The 25319-nt window shown below is 55.8% G+C and overlaps 2 protein-coding genes across 8 annotated transcripts in view; one reads left to right on the plus strand and one right to left on the minus strand.

The window, feature by feature from the left end:
- F2RL3 (F2R like thrombin or trypsin receptor 3) lies at positions 1-1893 on the plus strand. The gene is made up of 2 exons (XM_060144666.1): positions 1-134; positions 431-1893. Exons 1-2 carry the CDS (start codon positions 26-28, stop codon positions 1462-1464), a joined length of 1143 nt encoding a protein of 380 aa, XP_060000649.1. The 5' UTR covers positions 1-25; the 3' UTR covers positions 1465-1893.
- A 1178-nt stretch (positions 1894-3071) lies between these two features.
- CPAMD8 (C3 and PZP like alpha-2-macroglobulin domain containing 8) overlaps positions 3072-25319 on the minus strand; it is a 99284-nt gene continuing 77036 nt past the window's right edge. For 3 of the 7 annotated variants that reach the window (XM_060144664.1, XM_060144663.1, XM_060144660.1), the window contains 15 exons: positions 19380-19536; positions 19176-19250; positions 15666-15831; positions 13887-13973; positions 13659-13795; positions 13109-13264; positions 12934-12996; positions 12026-12207; positions 10187-10274; positions 9316-9390; positions 8542-8647; positions 8343-8453; positions 6867-7076; positions 6432-6549; positions 3072-4081 (listed from right to left, as the gene is read on the minus strand). In XM_060144664.1, the coding sequence (XP_060000647.1) occupies positions 4051-4081; positions 6432-6549; positions 6867-7076; positions 8343-8453; positions 8542-8647; positions 9316-9390; positions 10187-10274; positions 12026-12207; positions 12934-12996; positions 13109-13264; positions 13659-13795; positions 13887-13973; positions 15666-15831; positions 19176-19250; positions 19380-19536 (1762 nt within the window). In that variant the 3' untranslated portion in view covers positions 3072-4050. Of the gene's footprint in view, positions 4106-6431; positions 6550-6866; positions 7748-8342; positions 8454-8541; positions 8648-9315; positions 9391-10186; positions 10275-12025; positions 12208-12933; positions 12997-13108; positions 13265-13658; positions 13796-13886; positions 13974-15665; positions 15832-19175; positions 19251-19379; positions 19537-25319 lie in introns of those variants that run through there. The other 4 variants (XR_009539744.1, XR_009539743.1, XM_060144661.1 and 1 more) reach the window with 4 other exon arrangements.

The following is a 25319-nucleotide window of genomic DNA, read 5'->3' on the forward strand; positions in this document are numbered from 1 at the left end:
GTAGCCGGCACCCAGCACCGGCAACATGTGGGCTCTCCTGATGCTGTGGCCCCTAGCACTGGGGTTCAGCCTGGATGACACTCAGACCCCCATTATCTACGACGACGATGGGGGCAGCACAGAGAGAGGTGATGGTGAGTGACCTCGGGCCCTGCCTTGGGACTGGGGGGGTGCCCAGAGCCGGTGAAGAGGAGACAGGGAACGGGGGTGGGGCTTCTCCAGCCCAGCCCTGAGTCCACAGGGCTGGGGGTTTCCATGTCCAGCTCTGTCCCACCAGCCCAGGGACTCCTGAGAGCTGGGGGCTAGATCTACAGTTTCTCAGGGGCCTCGCCATCCAGCTGGGGAACCAGGTGAGGGGCTAGGGGTGGGGGGGTGACTCCTGGCCTCTCAGCGCTTCTATCCCCTTTCCCTCCGGGCCTCTCTCCCCCAGATAGCACGCCGGGGCCCCACCCGCGCAGCTTCCCTGGCCAGCCCTGTGCCAATGACAGCAACACTCTGGAGGTCCCGGGCAGCTCTCGGGCACTGCTGCTAGGCTGGGTGCCCACGAGACTGGTGCCCGCGCTCTACGGGCTGGCCCTGGCAGTGGGGCTGCCCGCCAATGGCCTGGCGCTGTGGGTGCTGGCCACACGGGTGCCACAACTGCCATCCACGGTGCTGCTGATGAACTTGGCGGCGGCTGACCTGCTGCTGGCCCTGGCGCTGCCGCCACGCATCACCTACCACCTGCGGGGCCAGCGCTGGCCCTTCGGCGAGGCCGCCTGCCGCCTGGACACGGCCGCGCTCTATGGTCACATGTACGGCTCCGTGCTGCTACTGGCCGCCATCAGCCTGGACCGCTACCTGGCCGTGGTGCACCCGCTGCGGGCCCGCACCCTGCGAGGCCAGCGCCTGGCCATCGGGCTCTGTGTCACAGCCTGGCTGGTGGCAGCCACCCTGGCACTGCCCCTGGCGCTGCAGCAGCAGACCTTCCGGCTGTCGCGTTCGGACCACGTGCTCTGCCATGACGTGCTGCCCGTCGGTGCCCAGGCCTCCTACTGGCGGCCCGCCTTCATCTGCCTGGCGGTGCTCGGCTGCTTCCTGCCGCTGCTGGCCATGCTGCTGAGTTACGGGGCCACCCTGCGCACGCTGGCGGCCGGCGGCCGGCGTTACAGCCACGCGCTGAGGCTGACCGCGCTGGTGCTGACCTCGGCCGTGGCCCTCTTTGCGCCCAGCAACGTGCTGCTGCTCCTGCACTACTCAAACCCGGACCCTGATGCCTGGGGGGACCTGTACGCCGCCTACCTGCCCAGCCTGGCGCTCAGCACCCTCAACAGCTGTGTAGACCCCTTCATCTACTACTACGTGTCGGCCGAGTTCAGGAGCAAGGTGCAGGAAGTGATGCTTCGCCGGGCGCCCGGTACCGCAACAGCCTCCAGGGAGGGGTGCAGCCCGGCGACCTGCACCCGGTCCTCCTCGTTTGTGTGACAGCCCCTCCACAGGCCGGACAAACAGGAAGGGGGTTGCACTGGGTTGAATAGGGTCCCCTCCCAATTCATGTCCACCGAGAACCTCCAAAAGTGAGCTTATTTGGAAATAAGGTCATTGCAGGTGTAATTAGTTAGGATGAGGTCACACTAGAGTAGGGCGGGCCCAAAATCCCATGTGACTGGTGTCCTTACAAGAAGAGGACACAGAGACACACAGGGAAGCCCATGTGACCACGGAGGCAGAGATGGGGTGATATGGCCACAAGCCAAGGGATGCCACAGACTGCTGGCAGCCACCAGAAGAAGCCAGGAGACCAGCCTGGGACAGATGCTCCCTCAGAGCCCCCAAAAGGAGCCAACCCTGCCCACCTTTATCTCAGACTTCTGGCCTCCAGAACTGTCAGAGAATAAATTTCTGTTGTTTTAAGCCACCTGGTACGTGGTACTTGGCTATGGCAGCCCCAGGAAACCAAGATGAGCGTTAAATGCAGGTTCCCAGGCCCAGCCAGCTCGCCTGTGTCCGTGTCCAAGGTGTGGACAAGGCGAAGCTGATGCTGCCTTGGACCTGCAGCAGGTCCCCACCCAGGAGGAGGCTCGGGCCCCCTCCCCGCTTGTGGCCCAGGCGGCTGGGAGCCCCGTTGGCGGTCCTCGTTCCCAGGATGGGCCTTAGTGTTCTGGGGCACCTCCTGAGCACTGGAGACCTCTACTCTGCTCTCCAAAGCCTGGTGCAACCCATCACTGGGAGCCACAGGGCTCAGCCTCCTACTGTCACCCTGGCTGCAAGACGTCACCTCCTCCTGCTTTCCCTTGGTCTGATCCCTCTTCTCAGGTAACTCCCCCATGGACTGGGCGGGTGGAGCAATGCGAGGATTCACAGTGTACACCCAGGGTGTACACCCAGGGTCAGGGGGCTGCAGCGTTGCAGAACCCACCCCCAGCCAGCTGAAGGCTGCTCTGAATCAAGTCGGGGGCACCACGTGGGGAAGGGCAGCCGTAGCCCCAGACACACATACACACACACCCTGCCGCTCCCCACCCCAGAAGGCAACACAGTGTCCGGAGCCACTGAGGCATCCGCTGTGGGAGTACACAAGCCCTCTCCAGAGGCAGAGGGGAATGGGTGCCATTCCTGGGCTCCCCATCAAGTTCATATGTCTCTAGTCTGGGGAAGAGTGAGCCGGAAGCCCCAGGACGGACACACACACACACACACACACACACACACACACACACACACACACACACACACACACAAGCCCGTGCGCACACGCTCTCCCACGTAAAAGTGAACCTGGGGCTGTGTGAATAAAGTCAACGAAGAATATCATGTCAATAGCCTGGTGTGATGATGTGCTAGAGTCTTCCAAGATGTTACCACTGGGGGAGGCTGGGTAAAGGGTGGCCAGGACCTCTCTGTATTGGTCTGATTTCTTACAAGTGCATGGGAATCTACGATTACCCTGGGATGCAAGTGTTCCAAAGCCTCACCCTGCTCTGAAAGGCTGGGCTGTAGATGAAGGAATGGAGGTGAGGGGCTGGAAGGGAGCTGGGCTCCAGCGCTTAGAGCTGCCTCTCAGCCTCCCCTGCCCGCAGGAGGCCCAAGTCTGTCAGGGACTCTATGGAAATGAGCTTTTATTACACCAGCAGCCTCTACGGCAAGTGGCAACAGGGCCTCGGCAAGGGCGCTGTAACCTTGCAGGATGGCAGGGGTCAGGAGCGTGGAAAGTGGCCGGTGCTGCACGACGGGGACCCACAGGCTGGGCAGCCCCCTCAGGTTCTCCGTGCTGTCCAGAGATGAGCAGTGTCAGCTGAAATAAATTACCACCGTGGAGGCGGAAGACAGGAGAATGCAGGAGGGGGCATGGAGAGCTGGGAGGCAGGTCTGAGCACACGGCTTCGGTAGGTCCAGAGCTGGGACACCCTCCCAGGCTGCTAGGAGCGGGACAATCTTCCAGGCGGGGCATTGGAAGATCGGGTTCACAGGTCGAGGTCAGGAAGTGGGCAGATGAAGGTGCATCTGTCTGGAGCCCAGGACTTTCTCTGCAGAGAAAGTGGTGGTGCTGTCGAGGCTAAACATTCAGGGACCCCTGGGTTGAGGCAGGGGTGCAGGGACTGTGACAGTTCTGGGACAATTTGGGGTTTGGGTCCGGGGGTTCAGCAGCCCGGGCAGTCATTATGCAGAAAAGCAGCCTGGTTCGTTTCTAAGTTGCTGACGCTACGTCCTTGATTTGGCCAGAGACATGCCCCCTCAGAAACAGGTCTTTGGCTACGAGTCCTTCCCAGAAATGTCCCTCCTCCGGGGAGCAGAACGTCAGGCTGTGGGAGCTGCTCTGGCCACCCAGCCCAAGGCTGTAGGGTGGGGTGACTGGTGCTCCAGCTGCATCTGGCGGGGAGGGGGGCGCCTCCAGCCACCTCGCTGACCATCCTTCCCGTTGAGGTGGGGACTGGGCCCCCAGGAGGCCCACCATCGTCTCCGATGGTCTGTTTATCGGGTTCGTTTGGAAGCAGGGGTCACCCGGGCAGGGTCCAGCAGCCCCCAGACAGTCAAGTCTCCTGTCAGCGACCCTCTTCCAGTGGGGCGAAATCACAGCCACATCACGTCTTCCTGCTCGGAGCTTTAGGAAGAGAAGCCACTCTGACTGATGGGGAGAGAAGCCGAAAAATGCCTGTGGGCTGCCAGGCCTGGCGGGGGCGGGACTACGGACCACTCCCTAAACCCGCCTCCAAGTGGCTCGGCCTGGCTGCCTCCGCCCACTGAGACATGAGCGCCCCACCTGGAGCCAGGGTTGGGGGGACATGGTCCAGCAGGGTCCCTCAGGACCCCGCCCATCCCCACCAGGCCACAGTGATGGGATGGGGCCTTCATTTCTGGTAAGAATGAGCGCAGCATGCAAGGGACCACTGACCAAATAGAAGACTTATCTGTGGAACTCAATCAGCTATGAAAAGGGAGGAACTATTGATACAACACCATGGATGGACAGCAAGGGAACTCTGTTGAGTGAGAAAAAGCCAATCTCAAAAGGTTACATACCCCACAATTCTGTTTACAAAGCATCCCTGAAATGGCAAAAGTATAGAGCAGGAGAACAAATGAATGGTTGGGGGGGGGTGGGGCGGAAATCGAGGTGGGTGTGGCTATAAACCTGCAGCTAAAGGGATCCTTGAGGTGATGGGCTGTCCTGTATCTTGACTGTGGTCATGATTACACAAATCTACACGTGGGGGGAAATTGTAGACTCAATTGCAAATGAGTGCATGGAAAAGTGGTGAAATAGGAGTAAGACGGGTAGATTGCACTGATGTCAATTTACTGGTGTTACACTGTAACTTGAGTTCTGGGAGATGTTACCACTGGGGGGAACTGGATGAAGGGCACCTAAGATCTCTCTGTTATTTCTTCCAACTGCGTGTGAACCTATGGTACCTCAAATTTAGAAGTTTAATAAAAATCTTCCCCTGCAAAAGGAAAATAAAAGCAGACCTCTCTCAGAAGACACTGGACAGGGTGGGCAACACTTGGGCGACTTTAAAGTTATACATATGATAATTATTAGCATGAGAGATGGGAGGGGACAACACATGGACAGAAATGCCTTCAGAGTTGCTACCTTTTGCTGAAGGTGGCTACAATACTCCCACCAAGTAGACTGTGAAAAATTTAAAGATGAATAGTCTTATCCCCAGAGTTACCGCTAAAAAAATAATGCTAAAACAACAATAACTGAATCAAAATGCAATTCTAAAAGATATTCAAAAGAGGGCATGGAAGGAGAAACACAGGGGGGCAAAACAAAATTAGTGCAACAGTAACCCTAAACCCAGCCCTATCGATAATTATATTATATGCATGTGAACTAAACCCAGTGCCTGGTGCAAGATGACGTACCCCTAAATCTCTGGGACTTTGGTTGGTGCTGGGAAAAACTTTCCTACTGGGTTTGCTGAGTGGGGATGTAAACCAGCCTTTGCCACCAGCATGGGGTGGAGAGACCCTTGCCACCCAGGAAGGCAGGGCTCTGAGGCCCGCCACTGCAGCCAGCCTCCAGGACCTGGCACTTACCTGAGCTGATAGATCAACCTGTTGTTTAAACCTCTTGAGTTGAGTTTGTTCAACCCAAAAGATTTGCCTCGTCCAGGAAGTCTGCCCAGCAGCTCCTTCCCAGCCTCACCCCACAGGGCTCTCTGGTCTCCTGACCATTTCCTCCATCCTTCCTTCAGGGGAGACAAAGATTCTCTACCTAACCAAACTCCACCCGGGCTCCTCTGAGCTCTTTTTCACTTCGGTCTCAAATTCTAGGCTTCCATGTTCATCTCAGCACTGCCCAACTGTAGCAAGAATCTGCTAATATGTCAGGTTAGCCAGAAACCCCCCCCTCCACCGTACTGATCACCCTTGATATCTGATTGGGTTCCTCGTCCTCCACCATCCACCCCCCGCCCCCTGTAATTTCTCATCACCCTGGCCTACCTTTCAGCAACAATCAGGTGCAGTCGGTTTAGCTAGAATATCCCCCCTTCACCCCTGATGTTTCCTCCTAGTAACTTTCCATCCACTGACTGCCACCCCCCACTCCTTGGCTATAAATTCCCACTTTTTCTTCTTTTATTATTAGGAGTTAGTTACAATCTCTATCCCCACTGCAAGACTGCATAGTGCTCCCCCTTGAAAAATATATTCTTTGTGTCATGAATAATTTCTTCTTTAACAGGGGTCCCAGGCCCAGTGGGTCTCAGGGACAGGTCTGTCCTGGGGTCCAGTCCTTGGGAGGGTTCACTAAGCTCACGCTACACATACAGGCTGCTCTTCTATGTGTGCCTGGGTGGATGGGGGTCAAGGGAGAACAGATCCCACACCTCATCCCCTGAAACCCTACAGCAGGCTGACCCCTGCATCAGTCACTCCCACTCCCTGCCAGGTTCCAGGGCCAGCGGAGGGAGGTTGGGGGCGGGCCCAGCTCTCACCTGTCCTCTGCTTCCCCATCCAAGTCCACCACCTCATGGCCGGCTGCCACGTGCCCCGCGTCCAGGGGACCCAGGTCATAGTCGTAGCTGTACAAAGCAGAGGCTGGTGTCGGCTGCTCTGGAAGGAAGGAGGACTGAGTCGGTAGGGAAGGCACTGGAGGGAGAGGATCTGGATGACCAACAGCCCAGGGGGCCTGAGGGGAGGAGATCTGTGGCCCAGAGCAACAGATAGGAGGTGAGGTCACAAGGTGGGGAAGCGGACACAGAAATCAGAGATGAGGAGACGCAGGAAAGCACAAAGTTGGGGTGGGGCTGGGGAGAGACTGACCAAGACTGAGGAGATGCAAAGGGACCCAGATGCAAAGAGAAGAAGATGGAGCGATACATTCTGGCACAAGGTGGGGTCCCCGAGGCGGAGCATGGGTGGATCCTCACCAAGGGCACAGCGGCCAGGGGGCGCGGGTTCCAATCTCACACGTTCGCGGCAGGCAGCCTCCTGGAGGTGGCAGGTGCTGGCATAGACGACGCCGTCGGAGCCACATACCGGGTCCCTGCTGGTGGTGCAGTCGCGCGCGCAGCCGCAGCGCGTGATCTTCGTCCCCTCCTCCGGGATGGCAGCGGGACCTGCCTCGCCAGGGGACCAGCCTGGCGGGCGAGGCGAAATGGGCAGGCCCCGGGAACTCCACCCCCCAACTTGATCCCTGCCTCCACCTGGGCCTGGGGTTGGGGAGAAGTCCCTGGGGTCCGGACCACACTCCACAGCGTGGAGACAGTTCCTAGGAAGCCCTGACCTGGTAGAATTTCACGCAAGTATTTGCCTAGCGTTTACCAAAATAAAATTTAAAAAGAAAACTTTTATGTTCCTTGCAGCTCTACTTACAATAGCCAGGGCATGGAAGCAACCTAAGTGTCCATCGACAGATGAATGAATAAAGAAGATGTGGCACATATATACAATGGAATATTACTCAGCCATAAAAAGAAACGAAATTGAGTTATCTATAGTGAGGTGGATGGATCTGGAGTCTGTCATACAGAGTGACGTAAGTCAGAAAGAGAAGAACAAATACCATATGCTAACACATATATATGGAATCTAAAAAAAAAAAATTGATTCTGAAGAACCTAGGGGCAGGACAGGAATAAAGACACAGACCTACTAGAGAATGGACTTGAGGATATGGGGAGGGGGAAGGGTAAGCTGGGACGAAGTGAGAGAGTGGCAGGGACATATATACACTACCAAATGTAAAATGGATTACTAGTGGGAAGCAGCCACATAGCACAGGGAGATCAGCTCAGTGCTTTGTGACCACCTAGATGGGTGGGTTAGGGAGGGTGGGAGGGAGATGCAAGAGGGAGGAGACATGGGGATATATGTATACGTACAGCTGATTCATTTTATTATATAGCAGAAACTAACACACCATTGTAAAGCAACTATATTCCAATAAAGATGTTAATAAATAAATAAATAAATAAGAAAAAGAAAACTTTTAAAAGCAATCTAAACTCATTTCAAGAAGTCTGGAAAATAAAGAAAAAGGTCCCGAGGGACCCCTAGCCCGTCCTGCGTCCTTCTCTGTGGCCGATTGGGGCCCCCGGCCTGGGTCCCGACACCCTTTGGCTTGTGGGGAAGCGGAGGCAAGGGCTCTCCTTTGGGCCGCCCGCTTCTACACCCGCCCCCTCATACCCCCCTAGGCCCCGCCCCCCTCACTGCCCACCCCCCGCGCCCCGCTAAGCCCCGCCTCCTGCTCACTGCCTGCCCACTCTGCTCAACCCCAAGCCCCTCCGCTCGGGCAGCGCGCCCTCGACCGTGCCGGGTCCTCCTGCCTTTACCACGCCCTCCTCTGCCGCGGGTGGGGTCGGGGTGGCGGGTGGTCGGAAGGGGCAATGGCCCCGCGCACTTACCGGGGCCCTGGGCCAAGGAACGCTCCACCTCGTTGCACGCAGGCCCAGCGCACAGCTCCCGGGCGAGGGGACTGCGCGAGCTGACGTTGTAGAAGCGAGTGGCCTCGAAGGCTGCGGGACGAGGGGAGAAGGGTGACCAAGTGATGGATGACAGGGTGAGGGACTGAGCTAGAGTTGTGGGTGTTGGGCGCGGACCTACCAGGCTCGTAGTAGTCGTACACAGAGATGGGCAGCGCCGACGTCCTGCCCACGACGTGCTGGCGGAGCGCCCGGAACCTCACGCACGTCAAACACTCGCTGGGGATCTGCGGGGGCAGCGGGCAGGCTCAGGCTCGGCCGGGGCCACTAGGGCCAGAGACTGAGCTCCGGCCTCTGTGCTCTGTGACGCCGCAAAATGTGGGCCCAGAACTGGCTGATTTCGGGATGCCCAGGAGGCGTGAAACAGAAACGTGATCCCATTTTAATTTTGTGGGTCCTTCCATCCCACTTGGGAAAAACATCTCAGCTGGCCTTTCATCCCCCACTCCCCCCATGGCAGGTGCCCTCCCTCCTTGTGTGTGTGTGTGTGGGGGGCCATTGACAAACTTGTGCAACCACCATCCATCTGCAGAATATTTCCGTCACCTCAAAAGGAAACCCTATCCCCATTTGCACTCCCCATCCCCCCAACTCCTGGCAACCACCGATCTGCTTTCTGTCTCTTCACTCCGCATGTTTTTGAGGTTCAAACCATCACTGCTTCATTCCTTTTGATGCCCGAATACTATTCCATACCCCTCCCAACTTTCTGCACCAAAGCAAGTTGGCTAGGGCACAGGGCAGGCAGCCGTGCCAACTCCGCCTGAGTTGCCTCTCCCAGTTTCTTTTTCTTGGTATGAGATCATTGCAGGAACCACACGGGGCCATGGCAGCTGTGCCCTCGCCAATGTGGCTGCGGTGGAGGCCTCCACCCACCACCCCCGGCCAGCAGTACCTCATCGAAGTAGAAGAGCACTCTGCGACCAGCCACCTCGTACCTCTTCAGTGCCACGTGCTTGTCGAGGAGAAGCTGGCAGGGAAGCCAGAGGTCAGGGTCTGCCCGGCTCTTCAGACCCCAATGCTCTCTTCCTCCCCGATCTCCAAGGGCCCAAGGTGGGCTGGACCCGTGAACACCCAAGGCCCCGGAGGCTGAGGAGTTTGCCCACGGTCATCCAGCAAGTCCCCGTGGACCAGGCCAGGGGGTGGAGATCAGCACCCAGGAGAGGGCATTCAAGGCTGGTTGCCACTGTCCCGAGTGCCTGCTTCCCCTTCCCTGCCTGCAGTCTCCCCTGAGCGAGCCTCAGTCCCAGGCCGGGCCTCCCTGTGGCCCCCTAGGCGCCCACAGAGCCCTGCCACCTGCTCCTGCCTCACCTGCACCATTCAAACTCCCTCCCCCAGGACAGGCCCTACTTTCCTGTCCCTCCCCACACTGCAGACATCCTCAGGTAAGGCTGCTCTGCCCATTTTGTGACCCTCTTCCCCTCCCCCCCCAAAAAAGGGGGCCGGTCTCTCTTTAAGTTGAGGATGGTGGCAAATCTCTCCCTGGTATCCCAGATCATCCCCAAAGTGCGGGCAGGTTCGTTGAACCCTTCCTCTGCCACGTGGATAACAGCACGGGTGGCCCACTGAATGACACCTACTGGGAAAGCTCCCACCCCTCCCCACCTGCCCCTCAGCAGATGGCCAGCCCCCAAACACCAACTTTGCCCAGAAAGACAAAAAAACAAAAACAAAAACCCATTTTATGAAGGGCTGGGAATTTGCAACCTGGGCAGGGCCACCAGCCAGAGACCTGAGCCGAGCCCTGCCCACCAGTGCTACCTCACCTGCTCCAGGCTCTCAATGTCCGCCCGGAACCCTGACAGCAGGGGCACCTCCAGGACCGCCATGTTGGAGGAGCCTGCATGCAGCCACCTTCCGATGAGGGGAGAGAGAGAGAGGCCCTTGAACTCAAGCGCCGCAGTGGAATTCATGGACCCCTCTGTCCCCACCACCCCCGAGCCTGCCTGGCTGGCTGCCCATCTGCACAAACACCCTTGGCTGGGTCGGTGGTCAGCCCATTTCACAGCTAAGACACTGAGACCATAAAGAAAAGGCCTTGCCGAGGGTTCTGGGCCTGACCCAGGTCTATCAACTCTGGGCTGTGTTCTGACCCGAACTCCATGCTGTGCCCCCAGTGTGAGAAGCTGCTCCACGGGGCCGAGGGAGTCCAGGCCACTGGGGGAGACCCGGTCACTCTCCAGTGCCAGCCCTCAGTTTCCTCTTCTGTGACATGGGGGGTGGGTAAATATGGCCTCTGGGGCTTGCTATGTGCCAGGCCCTCCCTGTGCTGGGTGCTGGTGACAGGGAGGCTGACACTGAGTGAGGAACCTGCAGACTGTGTCCCAAGGGGACGGGGTGGCCACAGCTCCTGGGGCAGGCGGGGGAGGCTTCCTGCAGGGGTGAGGCCTGAGAGACGCTATATCCGGGTGGCACACGGTGGGGGTTTTTTTTCTTAACGCATCTGAGGGAGGAACAGAGATGCCCCAGCAGGCCAGCCGGGACCAGACAGTTGGGCCAGTCCAGCTGCTTCTCGCTCCCCCGCCTGATTAGATGGTGATCACAGCCGTGCTTAGTGGAACCATCCTGAGTCTCACTGTGGAGCAGGAAACACAGCTGGAGGTTTGGGAAGCCACTCACCCAGGGCTCCCGGGCTTGGACCAAGTTGTGCTTGTTCTTCAGAACTTCCTAAGATGGGAGCCTTGGACATGTGAGGGCTGAGGGTCAAGGTTAAAGAAGGTGTCTGGGCAGCTCTGATGGGCTTCAGGTGCCATAGCTTGCAACCACCTTTGGGGTCCCCCATCATTGCCATGGTAATGAGCAGCCTTCGTGGGCAGCTGCATGCGCCCACCACCGAGGACCCTCTGTGGCCTGGTCCCAGGGTCACACCTGGGGCTGGTGGGTCGCACAGGGGCCACAAACAGCCATCCCACCCAGCCCCACCTGTCACTGGGGTCTGCTGCACCCATTCAGAAGCACTTCCATTTCTTTCATTTCAAAAATCATTTGGAGTGTAAGCTTCTGATTGCAAAGGCATCCATTTCGAAGACATCCATCTTGAATAAAGATACTGGCAGCCGTATGACACAACTACTAGCCAAACAACCAGAAGAGGAATCAGGCTGCCCCCACCCACAAAGGTCCCTCTTTCAGGAAGCCCTGGGTAACCTAGATGATGGACCACTTGGGTCACCCTGCCTTCCCCTTCCAGCACCCTAATTCCTGCTCTTATATTTTAAATTCGCCAATAAAAAGTGAATCCACAAAAATGTAGGCAACCCCCCCCTTGGACCCCAATATAGGCAGAACCTCAGGTCCGTGCCTTCTCTCTGTCTCTCTACCTGTGACCTCGCTGTGTGACCCTCGGGAGGGTCAGGTACCCTCCAGGACCTGTGAGTAAGAAATCTTGTTCTTCCAAGGTCCCTGATGGGTGTTGCTGACGTGTGTCTTGCGATCAGACTAAGGACCACGAGGGCTGGTCCAGCCACAACTTTGGTGAAATGTCTGTGGGGCTCCCACAAGTAGTACAGGCCCAGATGAATGCCCGAGGCGTTCTTAGCCGAGAGCGTCACTATATAAAATGCCGTCCAGGTGGCGGTGCCAGCCAGCGGGGCAGGAGGCCTTACCTGGCGCACACCTCCAGTGTCACCGGGTACTCCTGCTGATGCTGGTCAGCTGCTGGGTCGTCATCGTCAGCCGAGGAGGCAGGCGCAGGGGGCCGCCGCTCGGCCTCGGGCTCCTGGAGGTTGACAAGCAGCTGGAAGGACGGCTTGGCCACTGGGTCTGGCACGTTGTAGGTAACATCGATCTGGGGGGTGGGTGGGAGGACAGAGGCTGAGGGGACAGGGGAGTGGGGAGGGGAGAGGCAAGGGCAGGACAAGGTGGGGGACAGCCAGAACGACGACAACGGTGACATCAACAACAGCTCTGGGCACTACGGTCATTCCATTTCGCCCTGATGGTGTAGGTACGACCATCACCCCATTTTTCCACATTTCAAGCCCAGGTCTGTCTGCCTCTCAGGCTCCCTCCCCTATCCACTGTGTTGTCTGGGCTCCCACCTTCCAGATGGAGAAGCTGAGAATGCGAGGGTCTCCTGGCAGACTTGCCCTCTGACCGCTGGCCAGAGCCTAGGAGGCCAGCCTGTCTCCACCCAGAGTGTGACTAAATCCTGAGCCTGGTGACTGAGGGGTCGTGGGGAGCGCCAGGCTGGCCATCTCCATTCAGGCCTTGGCAGGGAGAATAACAAGTCCCACCATGGGGGGTGAAGGGAGGGGTATGCTTAAGGTCAGAGACCACCGGAACGGGGATCAGATGGAGTTTCTGGGGCAACTCCATTCTCAAGGGGACACATTGCCGTCTGCCTTGGGTCCTGCCTTGGGCAGAGTGGATGGCATTTCAGGGGGCTGACAGGCTGCCCTGGGGTGGCTCTCACACCCACATCCACCCCACTCAACCTGGCCCAACACTGAGCTCCCTCCCGCCCGCCCCTCCAGGGGCGCCCTGGAAGCGCCCCCTCTCCCCGCAGCCTCACCTGCATCAGGCAGCAGCCTTCGCCCTTGGCGCTCACAAACAGCCCCGTGGGGAGGCTGGGGATCTGGGGAGAGAAGATGCCGTGGTTTCCCCCGCAGACCCACGTGGACAGACAGGCAGCAGGGACGGGCCGCCGTCGCTGCCCACCCCCCAACCCTGGTCCCGGGAGCACGCACCGCCGCCATCTGTAGAAGCTTCTGGTTGGCCCTGTGCAGCTCGAAGGTCTCCTGGTAGTCCAAGTTGGTGGAGGCCAGGGAGACGGTGAGGTTGATGCCGCCCGCGTAAGACAAGATGGCATACTCTGCCAAGGCCTGCAGAGCCACGCAGGTGTCCTAGGGACAGAGCAGGAGGCTGGGGTCAGCTCCAGGAGCAGGGCCGGCCCACGCTGCGGGTGCCACGGACCCTCTCTGGATACCAGCGACCCGTGAGGCTGGAACAGAGCACTGGGTGTCCGGTGTAGATACCCACAGGGCTGGGGGCCCCAGGCAGTTGGGGAGCATCTCCATGGAGGCAGGGGCTGGGTCCCTGTCCCAGAGCCAGGCACATCTGTCCCTCAGCCCCATCCTCCTGCCCTCTCTTGGACATCATGCCCCCAGGGGCTGCGGGTAAGGAGCCGTCCTGAGACTTGAAGCAGCCAGTGGCTTCCTACCTGGCTCTTGAGTCCCAAGCCTAGGCCACAGTAACCCCGCTCAGACCCGAGCCCCTCTTTTGGCCTTCCTGGCTCACCTGAGTGGAGGAGAAGCCCCCGAGGGCATTCCGCTGCTGGGATAGCCACTTCACCACAGGCAGGGCAGTGGCCACATCTCCCAGGAGGGTGTAGGTCAGCAGGGCATAGGCTGTCATTTCCACCTCGGCCGAGACCACTGCAACGGAAGAGGCCAGCTGGGGCCCTTTTGACACTGGGACCCAGGACCCGGTGCCCACAGCAGGCACCGCAGGTGGGGTGGCCAGTACCTGTCTGATAGACCCCGTCACTGAAGCTCAGGAACGCATCCTTGTCCACATCCCGGGAACCCGTCAGGCTCCAGTGGGTCACCCCATCTGTAAGGCCAGAACAGGTCAGGGGCCACAACCCCTGTTGGCACTCAGCCTGGCAACCCATGCTGAGTGTCAGCGCATGTGGTCTCAAGAACAGACATCAGGGGGCTGGGCCCCAGGGCAGGAGGGTACCAGGGGAAGATGGCTGGGACAGGAAGGGTCTTGGGGCTACATCTCACATCTGCAGCTACAGCGACAAACCCAGCCCCTCCTGCACCGTTGGCAGACATCACCAATCCCTGGCTGCTTTTCTGTACCCCGGCAGACATCACTAATCAATGGCCTCCCTCCTGGCTGGAGCCCTGAGGCAGGCCCCAGTCTACCCCACTTGGGGACCAGGAAGCCACTCCGTACTTGCAAAGGCTCCAAAGATTCTGAGCTCATGTGTGGTATAAAAAGCCCTCAAACCACTGAGAAATCAGCACTCCCTGCCTCAGATCTTGAGCAGTTAGTCCTAAATTGACACCGTCATCCAACTGGATGGTTTTAGAATTTTGCTTTTTAAGTTTTTTTTTTTTTTCTTCTTCTTCTTCTTAAGCAGTGAAAGCAATTCTTCAGGTGACATCTTAAGCAGAGAAGCTGGATGGAATACCAGCGCAGCTCCTGGGAAAGCCCAGGGGTTGGGGGGAAGGAGACTGAGTTTGGGGACCTCTGAGAAGTCACAGCTCAGTGACTGGGGCTCCCCAAACACAATGAGGAGGCATTTTGTAGATGGGAGACTGACACTCCAAGATGGAAAAGGCTTTCCGAAGCTCACCCAGTGATGGGGGGCAGCGTGGGAGCCGGCTGCAGCCCTCCCCTGCCTCCCAGCACCCTGCCCAGGAATGGTTTCCAGGAAGCCTGGGGGATCCTCTACCAGGGATCTCCGAGCACTGTTTTCCCTGGTGGGGGCGGGGTGGCATCCCCTACTTCATAGGGGAAGAAAATGATGCTCAAGCTCAAGCCACTTCATCAAATGAAGCCACTAGCAGATGCGATAATAAATGAGTAAAAAGAAACAGTGAGGGACTTCCCTGGTGGCCCAGCGGTTAAGAATCCGCCTGCCAATGAAGGGGACACGGGTTCGATCCCTGGTCCAGGAGGATCCCACATGCCGCAGAGCAACTAAGCCCGTGCGCCACAACTACTGAGCCTGCGTTCTAGAGCCCGCGAGCCACAACTACTGAGGCCTGTGCGCCTAGAGCCCGTGCTCTGCAACAAGGGGAGCCACCGCAATGAGGAGCCGGTGCCCCGCAACGAAAAGTAGCCCCCGCTCACCACAACTATAGAAAGCCCGTGTGCAGTAACGAAGACCCAACGCAGCCAAAAATAAAATAAAATAATTAAAAAAATAAATGTATTAAAAAAAAAACAACAAAAAAAACAGGTCTTCCCTGGTGGCGCAGTGGTTGAGAGTCCGCCTGCCGAGGCAGGGGACACGGGTTCGTGCCCCGATCTGGGAAGATCCCACATGCCGCGGAGCGGCTGGGCCCGTGAGCCATGGCCGCTGAGCCTGCGCGTCCGGAGCCTGTGCTCCGCAACGGGAGAGGCCACAACAGTGAGAGGCCCGCGTACCACAAAAAAAAAAAAAAAAAAACCAGAGTGAGCAAAGGACGCCTCCTTCATTCCATGCACGTGTTCATGAGCTGTTTACTGGGGCCCGCAGTGGGCTGGCCCCACACCGTGTCCGCTGGGGTGGCAGGCAGGGGCACCTACCCTGGGTGATGGCCAGGCTGCGGAGCTTTCGCAGAGCGGCGGGGGCTGCAGGGCTGCGGAGCAGGGTCAGCGCGTAGGCGGTCAGGGCACCGCTGTAGGGGTCCGTAGCCAGGGGCGCGCTGGACTCCAGGAAGTGCCTGGCTTTGGCAATGGCACCCCTCTCCTCCTGCGGGGTGCAGCGGGGGTGGGAATTGGAGCACTGGGAGGCTGCTCTGCCTTCACCCCACCCACCACACTCCCAGAGGTTCTCAGGACATGCCTGGGGCAAGCACTGGATGGCTTGCAGCCCCTCACTTTGTATCCTTCTGGTGCCCCACTGCCTGCAGCCTCAGCTTTCAAAGCCCCATTCCCTTTCTTTTCTGTTGGTGCCAGGTTTTCCAAGTGAAGTCTGAACACAACAAATCAATCCAGAGACACTCTGGGGGAAGCAGGCAGACCCCTGCCCGCCCCGCCCCATCCCACTCTATCACTAGGCTGGCTTTTAAGACCCCCAGCTCAGGCCCACCTCATCCTCCAGGCCTAGCTTCAATCGTCACCTCCTCCAGGAAGCCCACCAACCCTCATCATGCTCCTGACCCACAGTGTGAGCGGGTGAAGGACAGAAACCAAGTCCATGGTCCAGTGATGGGCTTAGTTCAGAGAAGCTGCCCAATAATATAGGCTAAATGGAAAAAGGAGGGATTCAAAGCATTCGGGAATTTAGCAAATGAGCAATGGTGCTCCTGTGGGCACCGGTGGAGTCATGGAGTTAAGATAACTCTGCTTTGGTGATTGTTAAGATTGCAGAAGGAATGCTCTCCCAAAGCTTTCCATCTTTAGATCAGGATAAAGCAGGGGAACCGCCCTTACGGCATGTCGTTAAGACGTACCATCTCCCTCCCGGGGCATGTATCAGGGATAACAGAGCAAATTAACTGGACCCCAAGCCTGAGCCACATAAGCCCAGAGCCTGGGGTGGGGGTGGCTGGACACTTTTGCAGAGGTAGCACTGATGTCCTTATAAGAAGAGAGGACGAAGAGACAGAGAGAGAAGGCCGTGTTAAGACAGGCAGAGATTGGAGTGATGCAGTCACAAGCCAAGGAATGCTGGGAGTTCCCAGAAGGTGAAAGAGGCTAGGAAGCATCCTCCCCTAGACCTCCAGAGGAGCCATGGCCCTGCCCACACACTGACTTCAGACCTTGGCCTCCAGAACTGCGAGAGAATAAACTCCCGTTGTTTAAAGCCACTGTTTGTGGTACTTTGTTACAAATGCCACAGGACACAAGTCCAGGGGCCTTTTTTCAGCCTAAGGCACAGGGGCCTTCACATTCTTGAGTTCAGGAAGAAACACTTGGTTCAGCTCTAGAAAAATCTGATAAGGTCAGAATGGCCTAAATGTCGATTTTACCAAAACAAAAAGCAGAACCAGGGGATGGAGGAGAGACCCACCTTGGGAACGCCAAGGAGCCTGGGTTCCTCAGTCTCAGGTGCAGGCAGGGAGGAGGCACCCACGAGGCCTGCACCCCTGGAATCCCTTGGACCCGGGCCAACCAAGTTGGTTGGTCTTCCTAGAGGCAGGGTGTATGAGTCTGCTGGGGCTGCGTAACAAAGTACCACAAATTGGGTGGCTTAAAAAAGTAGAAATTTCTTGTCTCGTGGATCTGGAGGCCAGAAGTCCAATATCGAGGTGTTAGCAGGGCTGGTTCCTTCTGAGGGCCGTGAGGAAAGGATCTGTTCCAGGCCTCTCTCTTGGCTTGTAGCTAGCCATCTTCTCCCTTTATCTTCACATCATCTTCCCTCTGTGCTGGTCTCTGTGTCCTAATGTCCCCCTTTTCCAAGGATGCCAGTCATAGTGGATTAGTACCCACTCTAAAGGCTACATTTTAACGTGACTACCTCTTTAAAGGCCCTGTCTCTAAATACTATCACATTCTGAAGTCTTGGGGCTGTTATGTACTGAATGTCTGTGCCTCCCCGTCCCCCTCCCACAAATGTATATGTTAAAGCCCTAACCTCCAATATGATGGTGTTAGGAAGGGGTGCCTTTGGGAGGTGGTTAGGTTTAGATGAGGCCAGGAGGGTGGAACCTCTATAATCAATGAGGCTGGTTATAAGAAGACAAAGAGACACCAGAGTGATCTCTCTCTCAATCTCTCCCCCAACCCCATCCCACCTCTCTCCATGGTCACGCACCAAGAAAAGGCCACGTGAGGACATGGAAAGAAGATGGCTGTCTACAAGCCAGGAAGAGACCCCTCATTAAGAACTGAATCAGAGGGGCTTCCCTGGTGGCGCAGTGGTTGGGAGTCCGCCTGCCAAAGCAGGGGACACGGGATCATGCCCCGGTCCGGGAAGATCCCACATGCCGCGGAGCGGCTGGGCCCGTGAGCCACAACTACCGAGCCTGCGCGTCTGGAGCCTGTGCTCCACAACGGGAGAGGCTGCCGCAGTGAGAGGCCCACGCGCCGCGATGAAGAGTGGCCCCCGCTCGCCGCCAACTGGAGAAAGCCCTCGCACAGAAACGAAGACCCAACACAGCCAAAAATAAAATATTAACTAAATTAATTAATTTAATTTTAAAAAAAGAACTGAATCAGAAAAAAAAAAAAAAAGAACTAAATCGACCAGAACCTTGACCTTGGACTTTCCAGTCTCTAGAACCATAAGAAATAAATGTCTGTTGTTGAAGTCCCTCACTCTCTGGTGTTTTGTGACGGCAGCCTGAGCTGACTAAGATGGGGGTTGGGATTTCAGGATATGAATTTTGGGGGCGACACAATTCAGCCCCTTAACACAGGGCAAGCAAGGGGCTCTCTGGGCAAAGCGTGTGGGACGTGGAGGGTCTTAGGTCGCACCAAAGCCTAGACACAGTCAAATCGGAAAATTCTGAGAAGTGCCACAATTCACAATTCATCACCAGAGGATTTAGAATTGGCACAGGTGTTAGGAATGGTGGAGTCCCGACCCCAGCGGCCGAGATCCGTCTAAGCTCTCACTGCAGGGGACATGCCACGCCCATCTGGGACAGCCTCCCGGAAGTGACGATGGTCCTTGAGTTCCTCGGGACGTCTAAGCCCTGCTGGGTCTAGTACCGTCCCTGAAGGTTCTAGACTCTTCCCCGCAAAAGCATTCATGAGTCCAACGTTATGTATAGGGCTCCCTGAAGCCAGCCCCTGGGTCACTGGCCAGGAACCTGATTGGGCCCCAAATGATTCTCCGATTGGGCCTGGGGGCTGTGGACAGTCCTGGGAGGGCTCGTACTCAGGATACAGCCACCCCTACCCCACTCTCCCACACACGCATGTCCCCGGTGATTACTGCTGGAATCTCTCACACCTCTGCTCAGGCCACAAGAAGTTGGATGTTCTGTGACCATTGAAAAGCATCAAAAAGTCTCACTAATGAGCAGAAGGGGGGCAGCAAGGAATAAATAGAAGCTGAAGATGGCCAGAAGATGGCCAACCTGGCCTGCAAGGCCAAACTGTCCGCTCGCTCCTCCAGCCGGCACCTCCCGGGCCCCCTGCGCTTACCTCTGAGGCCAGGCCCATCTCCAGGAGCGCTGCCACCACGTAGGCTGTCAGAGGGACTGTGCCGTGGATCCCACCCTGTAAGAGGATTTGTAGTTTCATCCCAAGCCAGAGGGGACAGCCCCCTGCCCCCACTGGGCCCAGACAACACCGGGGAGCAGCCAGGGCAAGGCCAAGGCCCCAGGAGGAGGCTGGGAGGCTGCCAACCTGGATGTCCTTGTTCAGAATCCTGCCCACCGCCGGGAAGGAGCCGTCTGCCCGCTGCTGCCGGACAATCCAGCCCTTGGCGGCTGCCAGCTCCTGAGGGTCAATGAAGATAAAGCTGCGCGCCTGGGCGAAGGACTTCAGGACAAAGGCTGTGAGCCTGAAACAGGATGAGGTGGGGGCTGGGAGAGCCATGGGCTGGGGAGTTGCAAAACAGAGTCACCTCCCGTGTGCCCCGCCAGGGACTGTGGCACGCTCCCCACATCATCCAAGACTCTGCTTCCTACTCTACAAGACAGGAGGGTCCAGCTTGCCCTCGCAGGGCTGTTGTGAGCACTTGATGGAAGTGTGTGGGCACCCAGCTGGACCTGATGATGGAGCCCAGCCTCCCCGTTTGCTCCCTCCCCCCCCCCAGAAGCACCCGGGTCTGCTCCTTGCCTGGCACTCAAGGCCTTTTTGTGAGCTGGTCCAGTCCCACCCCACCCCCCACCCCCGCGATGTGCAGAAGACCTTCCTTGTTGCTCCTCCATAACCACTCCCCAAGAGATCCCAGGTCTTGCTGAGAGATCCCAGGAAAAACCGGCAACCAGGTACACTGGACAGTTGGGCTCCTCTATAGCCCTAGCCAGCCACAGCCATGGGCCTTCCAGTCCCCAGACCTGCAAATGGCTTTGGAATGGGCACATGAGGTGATGCTGGGAGCAGCTGCAGCCATTTTGCCACCACGAGGAGAGCAGCTGCTGCGCCGAGGATGCCCACAGGGACCAAGGGAAAGAACCAGGAACCCCAATGGATTGTGGGGCTGCCAGACTGGCCAATCCTGGAGCCTCCCCAGCTCTATGGTGTGAGGAGATATTCAGAATTGCTTTTTCAGCCAGTTTTCTTTTGTTTGCAGCTGAAAACATCCCACCAACCCACTAGCTTCAGTTACTCAGTCACCCAGGCCCTGGATGCACCATGCTCCTACCTCCCTTCTTTACAGGATGAAGTCTTACTTGTCGCTCAGTGTTCAACCCAGGGGTCCCTCCCCAGAGGAAGCCTCCCAGACACCTCCACTCTGTGATGGACATGCTGCCTCTGGACCCCCAGGCCCTCCCTCTGTGTCATTGTTTTCTATCTGTATCTCTGCAGCCTGCCCCTTGTCCACCCCATCCCCCAGCCCAACTGTTGCTAGCGCACCCTGAATGGGAGACGATGAAGCTGGAGAATGAATGAATGAAAAAAATGAATTCAGGAGAACCACCAGATGGAAACCAGGGAGCCAAGAGGGACAAACAGCAGAACTATCAGCAGGGGAAACACCCCAACTCAGGACAAAAGAGTAATCCATCCTTTCCAAAATCAAGTGGCTCCCCCACCTGACACGCATCAGGATGGCTACTATAAAACAAAAACCAAACGACACAGAAAACAACACGTGTCGATGAAGATGCGGAGAAATTGGAACCCTTGTGCACTGCTGGTGGGAACGGACAATGGTACAGCCCCTGTGGAAAACAATATGGCAGTTCCTAAAAAAATTGAACACAGAATTATCATAGGATCCAGCAATTCCACTTCTGGGTATATACCCCAAAGAAATGAAAGCAGCGTCTTAAAGAGATATCTGTGCACCCATATCTGTAGCAGCATTATTCACAATGGCCAAACTATGGAAGCAACCCAGTGTCCACTGACAGATGAATGGACAAGCAAAATGTGGTATTGAGGTAGGATGTAGATGGGCCCCTGGGCTGGTGTTTGTCAAGCTGAGGAAACTGAAGGTTGTTTCCCCCTGATATTTCAACGGAAAAGTTAATGGCAGGAGCAGAGGAGAGCTGAGCTCTGCTGGAGTAAAAAGAGAAGAGGACCACATCTTTCATTCTTGAGGTCAAGGAGACCTCCCCAACTGCCCATGCACCAAAAAGCTCCTTTGGGGATCAAAAATGGAGGGAGCACTAACGCATAATCTCTGTTCTGTCCATCTCCCAGAGACCCCCCTCGCTGGAATACATTTTGGCTAAAAGATGCATGCGCATATCAGGCAGGGCCCTGGGTCAGGTCAGATGTGGAAAACCAAGAAAGATGACTGGTGAGAGGAAAACAAAAACCCGGAAAAACTGCCCCCATATAAGTGATTTAAATCATCTCTCTGGTGTACTCCTCGTTAGGGAGGATGCCTGCACTCTTCTCTGGGTGTGTATTTCTGCTTTACAAAGTCTCTTTGTGGAATTGTCTCTCTAAAGAAGACGAGGACCAAGGTCCTCTCACCTGCCGACACCAGTATATCCACACAATGGAATATTATTCAGCCTTGAAAAGGAAAGAAACTCCGCAAAGTGCTATAACATGGACGAACATTGAGGACATTATACTGAGTGGAATAGGCCAATCACACAAGACACTGTATGATTCCACTTATATGAGGCACTTAAGAGTAGTCAGAATCATAGAGACAGAAAGTAGAATGGTGGTTGCCAGGGGCTGGGGGGAAGGGAGAATGGGGAGTTAGCATTTAATAAGTATAGAGTTTCAGATTTACAAGATGAAAAGAGTTATGGGGATGGACGGTGGTGTTGGCTGCTCAACAGTATGAATGTACTTAATACCACTGAACGGTATACTTAAAAATAGTTAAGACAGTAAATTTTCTGCTATTTAATACAGTTAAAAAAACAAAAAAAGAAAATCAAGTGGCTCCAAGCTCTGTTCCTGTGAATCACCAAAACCTGAAATATTAACCTTACAATTATTAACCTTATTAACCTCGTCCTGGCCACTCTCCTTCCAAGATACCTCAAATCCATCCTCTTCCTTCTACCCCCATGGCTCCTGTGTCAGCCAGGCCACCCCATGGCTCCCACTGCTTCCACCAGCCCAGCCCTGCCCCATCACCTACTCTGTATGCAGCAGAGTTTGGAAATTCCAAACACTGGGGGGCCAAGATGGAACTTAGTTGCCCCTGTGCTGGGAACTGTGGAATTTCCACATTCTGCTACACTGTTCTCTTTTTTTTTTTTTTTGTGGTACGCGGGCCTCTCACTGTTGTGGCCTCTCCCGTTGCGGAGCACAGGCTCCAGACGTGCAGGCTCAGCGGCCATGGCTCACGGGCCCAGCCGCTCCGCGGCATGTGGGATCTTCCCGGACCGGGGCACGAACCTGTGTCCCCTGCATCGGCAGGCAGACCCCCAACCACTGCGCCACCAGGGAAGCCCCCACTGTTCTCTTTAATTTTCCATCTTAAAACACAAACAGGGATAAACAAACTGTGGTACGTCCATACAACTGAATATTATTCAGCAACAAAAAGAGCTAACAAGCCACTGTATGATCTGAAGGAAATTTAAATGCATATTACAGAGTGAAAGGAGAAATCTGAAAAGGCTGCATACTGAATGATTCCAACTCTATGACATTCTGGAAAAGGCAAAACTATAGAGACAGTAAAAGTCTCAGTGGTTGCCAGGGGCTGGGGGGAGGGAGAGACAAATGTGCAGAGCACAGGGGATTTTTAGGGCAGTGAAACTATTTTGTATGATACCTTAATTGTCCAAACCCATAGACTATGCAACATGAACCCTACACTATGGACCTCAGTTAATAATGTAGCAATACTGGTCCATCATTTATAACAAATGTATATCACTAATGCAAGACATTAACAGCAGGGGAAACTGTGTGTAGGGGAGAGGGCGTGTATGGGAACTCACTTCTACCTACTTAATTTTTCTATGAAACTAAAACTGTTCTACAAAAATAAACTCTATTAATTAAACACACACAGCCCAGCGTGACTCAGATTACAGCCATGCTTTGTTCTAAGCCCTCCTGCTCCATGTGGAATAAAATCCAAACTCCTCCCGCTGCTCAGTCTGGCCCTGCCACCCTCTCCTCCCTCACGTTGGGCCACTCTCCTCCTCATCTGTGCTGCTTCAGCCACACTGGTCTCCTTCTGTGGCTCAAACTCGTCAAGCTCAGTTCTGCCTCAGGGCCTTTGCACAGGCTGTTCCCTCTGCCTGAAATCTTCTCCCCTTGGATTTTCATACAGCTCCTCTCTCATCTTCAGGTGACCTCTTCAGGGGCACCTTTCCTGACCACCCCATGTAACTGTGTGCCTCATCATACCCTACCCCCTTTGCATGCTTCATAGATATGAGAAATTATATAGGTGATGTAGTAGCTTTAAAATATATCCACAAATGCCTTGCTTCTTTTCCTTTCAAGCAGTAGAACCCAGTTTCCCCCCTTCTTGAGTATAGGCTGTACACAGTGACTTGCTTCTAAAGAACTTAATGTGGTGGGGACTTCTTGGTGGCGCAGTGGTTAAGAATCCGCCTGCCAATGCAGGGGACACAGGTTCAAGCCCTGGTCCAGGAAGATCCCACATGCCGCTGAGCAACTAAGCCCATGCACCACAACTACTGGGCCTGCTCTCTAGAGCCTGTGAGCCATAACTACTGAGCCTACATGCCACAACTACTGAAGCCTGCACACCTAGAGCCTGTGCTCTGCAACAAGAAAAGCCACCACAGTGAGAAGCCCCCACACCACAACGAAGAGAGTAGCCCCCCGCTTGCTGCAACTAGAGAAAGCCCGCACACAGCAATGAAGACCCAACACAGCCAAAAATAAATAAATAAATATTTTTTTTTAAAAGTAGAATGTGGTGGAGGTGACAGTATGACTTGGGAAACCAGATGATAAAAGGCATGTGGCATCCTCCTTGTTTTCTCTCTTGGAGTTTTTATTCAAAGGGAAGTCAGCTGCCATGTTGTAAGGACACTCAAGCAGCCCTATGGGATAGTCTTCAGTGAGGAACTGAGGCCTCCTGCCAATAGCCATGTGAGAGAACTAACTTGGAAACAAATGCTCCAGCCTCAGTCAAGCCTTCAGATGATGACAGCCCCAGCCAACACCCTGACTGCAACCTTGGGAGAGATCCTGAGCCAGCAATGCTAGCTAAGCTGCTCCTGAATTCCTGACCCACAGAACTGTGACTAAATGTTTGTTTTAAATGGCTATGTTTTGGGGTGACTTGTTACACAGCAGTAGATAACCATTACATCTTGTACAGGGTCTCTCTCTCTCGGGCAATGAGCTCCTGGAGGCAGGGACCACGTCTTTCTTGTTCTCTCAGGAGTAAGAAAAGAGCCTGGCACATAGCAGACACTTGAATAAACAAACAAATGAATGAATGAATGAACACTGGATGCCCCGGAACCTATCTATAACAGATCCTGAGTTTTAAGGAAGTTGAGGAGGTTGGACTGGATCCTGGACTCCCTGGCCAAATATTTAGGGAGAGGTGCTAACAGGGTATCCATCCCAATGGGTACCTGGCACTGTAATGAGCACGCCTGCACCCTTATCCTACTGCCTACCCGATCCCAGTCCAGAGAGGGATGTGTGGCGAGGAAACAGGTTCAGAGAAGTTGAGCATCTGGTCTAAGGCTGCCACAGTTCACACGAGACAGAGCCTGGGTTTGCCCAGCCCCAGGGTGGATGCTGTTGCCATTGTCCTGTGCATCTGCAGTTTTATCCTACAGGGAGGTTTCACAAGGCTAAGCGGGAGAGGCAAGCTGCTGGGTGTCACATTTCCATGACCACAGCAGAACTGGTCTTTTCCTGCTCAGTGTGTGTGTGTGTGTGGGTGGGTGTGGGTGTGAACTGTGGGAGGGCATACAAAGGTCACAGCTCACTATTTCTGACCGGTGGAGGCCTCTGGGAGCTGCCAGGACTTGGCCAGCTTTCAGAGAGTGACTCAGTGGCTTTGGCCAATCCCGCAGAGGGTGGGGGCCTCTGCTTGCTAGTGCATGACTGCGGCCTTGCCTCATGGCTGTCAGCAAGGCAGGGCCCTGGGACCAGAACTGGGTCAGACGATTGGCTTCTGGGGACTGGGGGGCCGAGCAGGTCAACAAGGCTGGGCCCCTCGGGAGCCAAGCGAGTGACACTGCACCGCAGCGT

The sequence above is a fragment of the Lagenorhynchus albirostris genome, chromosome 3 (assembly GCF_949774975.1).
Source record: "Lagenorhynchus albirostris chromosome 3, mLagAlb1.1, whole genome shotgun sequence".
NCBI lineage: Eukaryota > Metazoa > Chordata > Mammalia > Artiodactyla > Delphinidae > Lagenorhynchus > Lagenorhynchus albirostris.

Coding starts and splice junctions, on each gene's coding strand:
- F2RL3 (XM_060144666.1), top strand. CDS start 26: ATGTGGGCTCTCCTGATGCTGTGGCCCCTAGCACTGGGGTTCAGCCTG. Junction 135..430: donor CAGCACAGAGAGAGGTGATG/GTGAGTGACCTC, acceptor TCTCTCCCCCAG/ATAGCACGCCGGGGCCCCAC.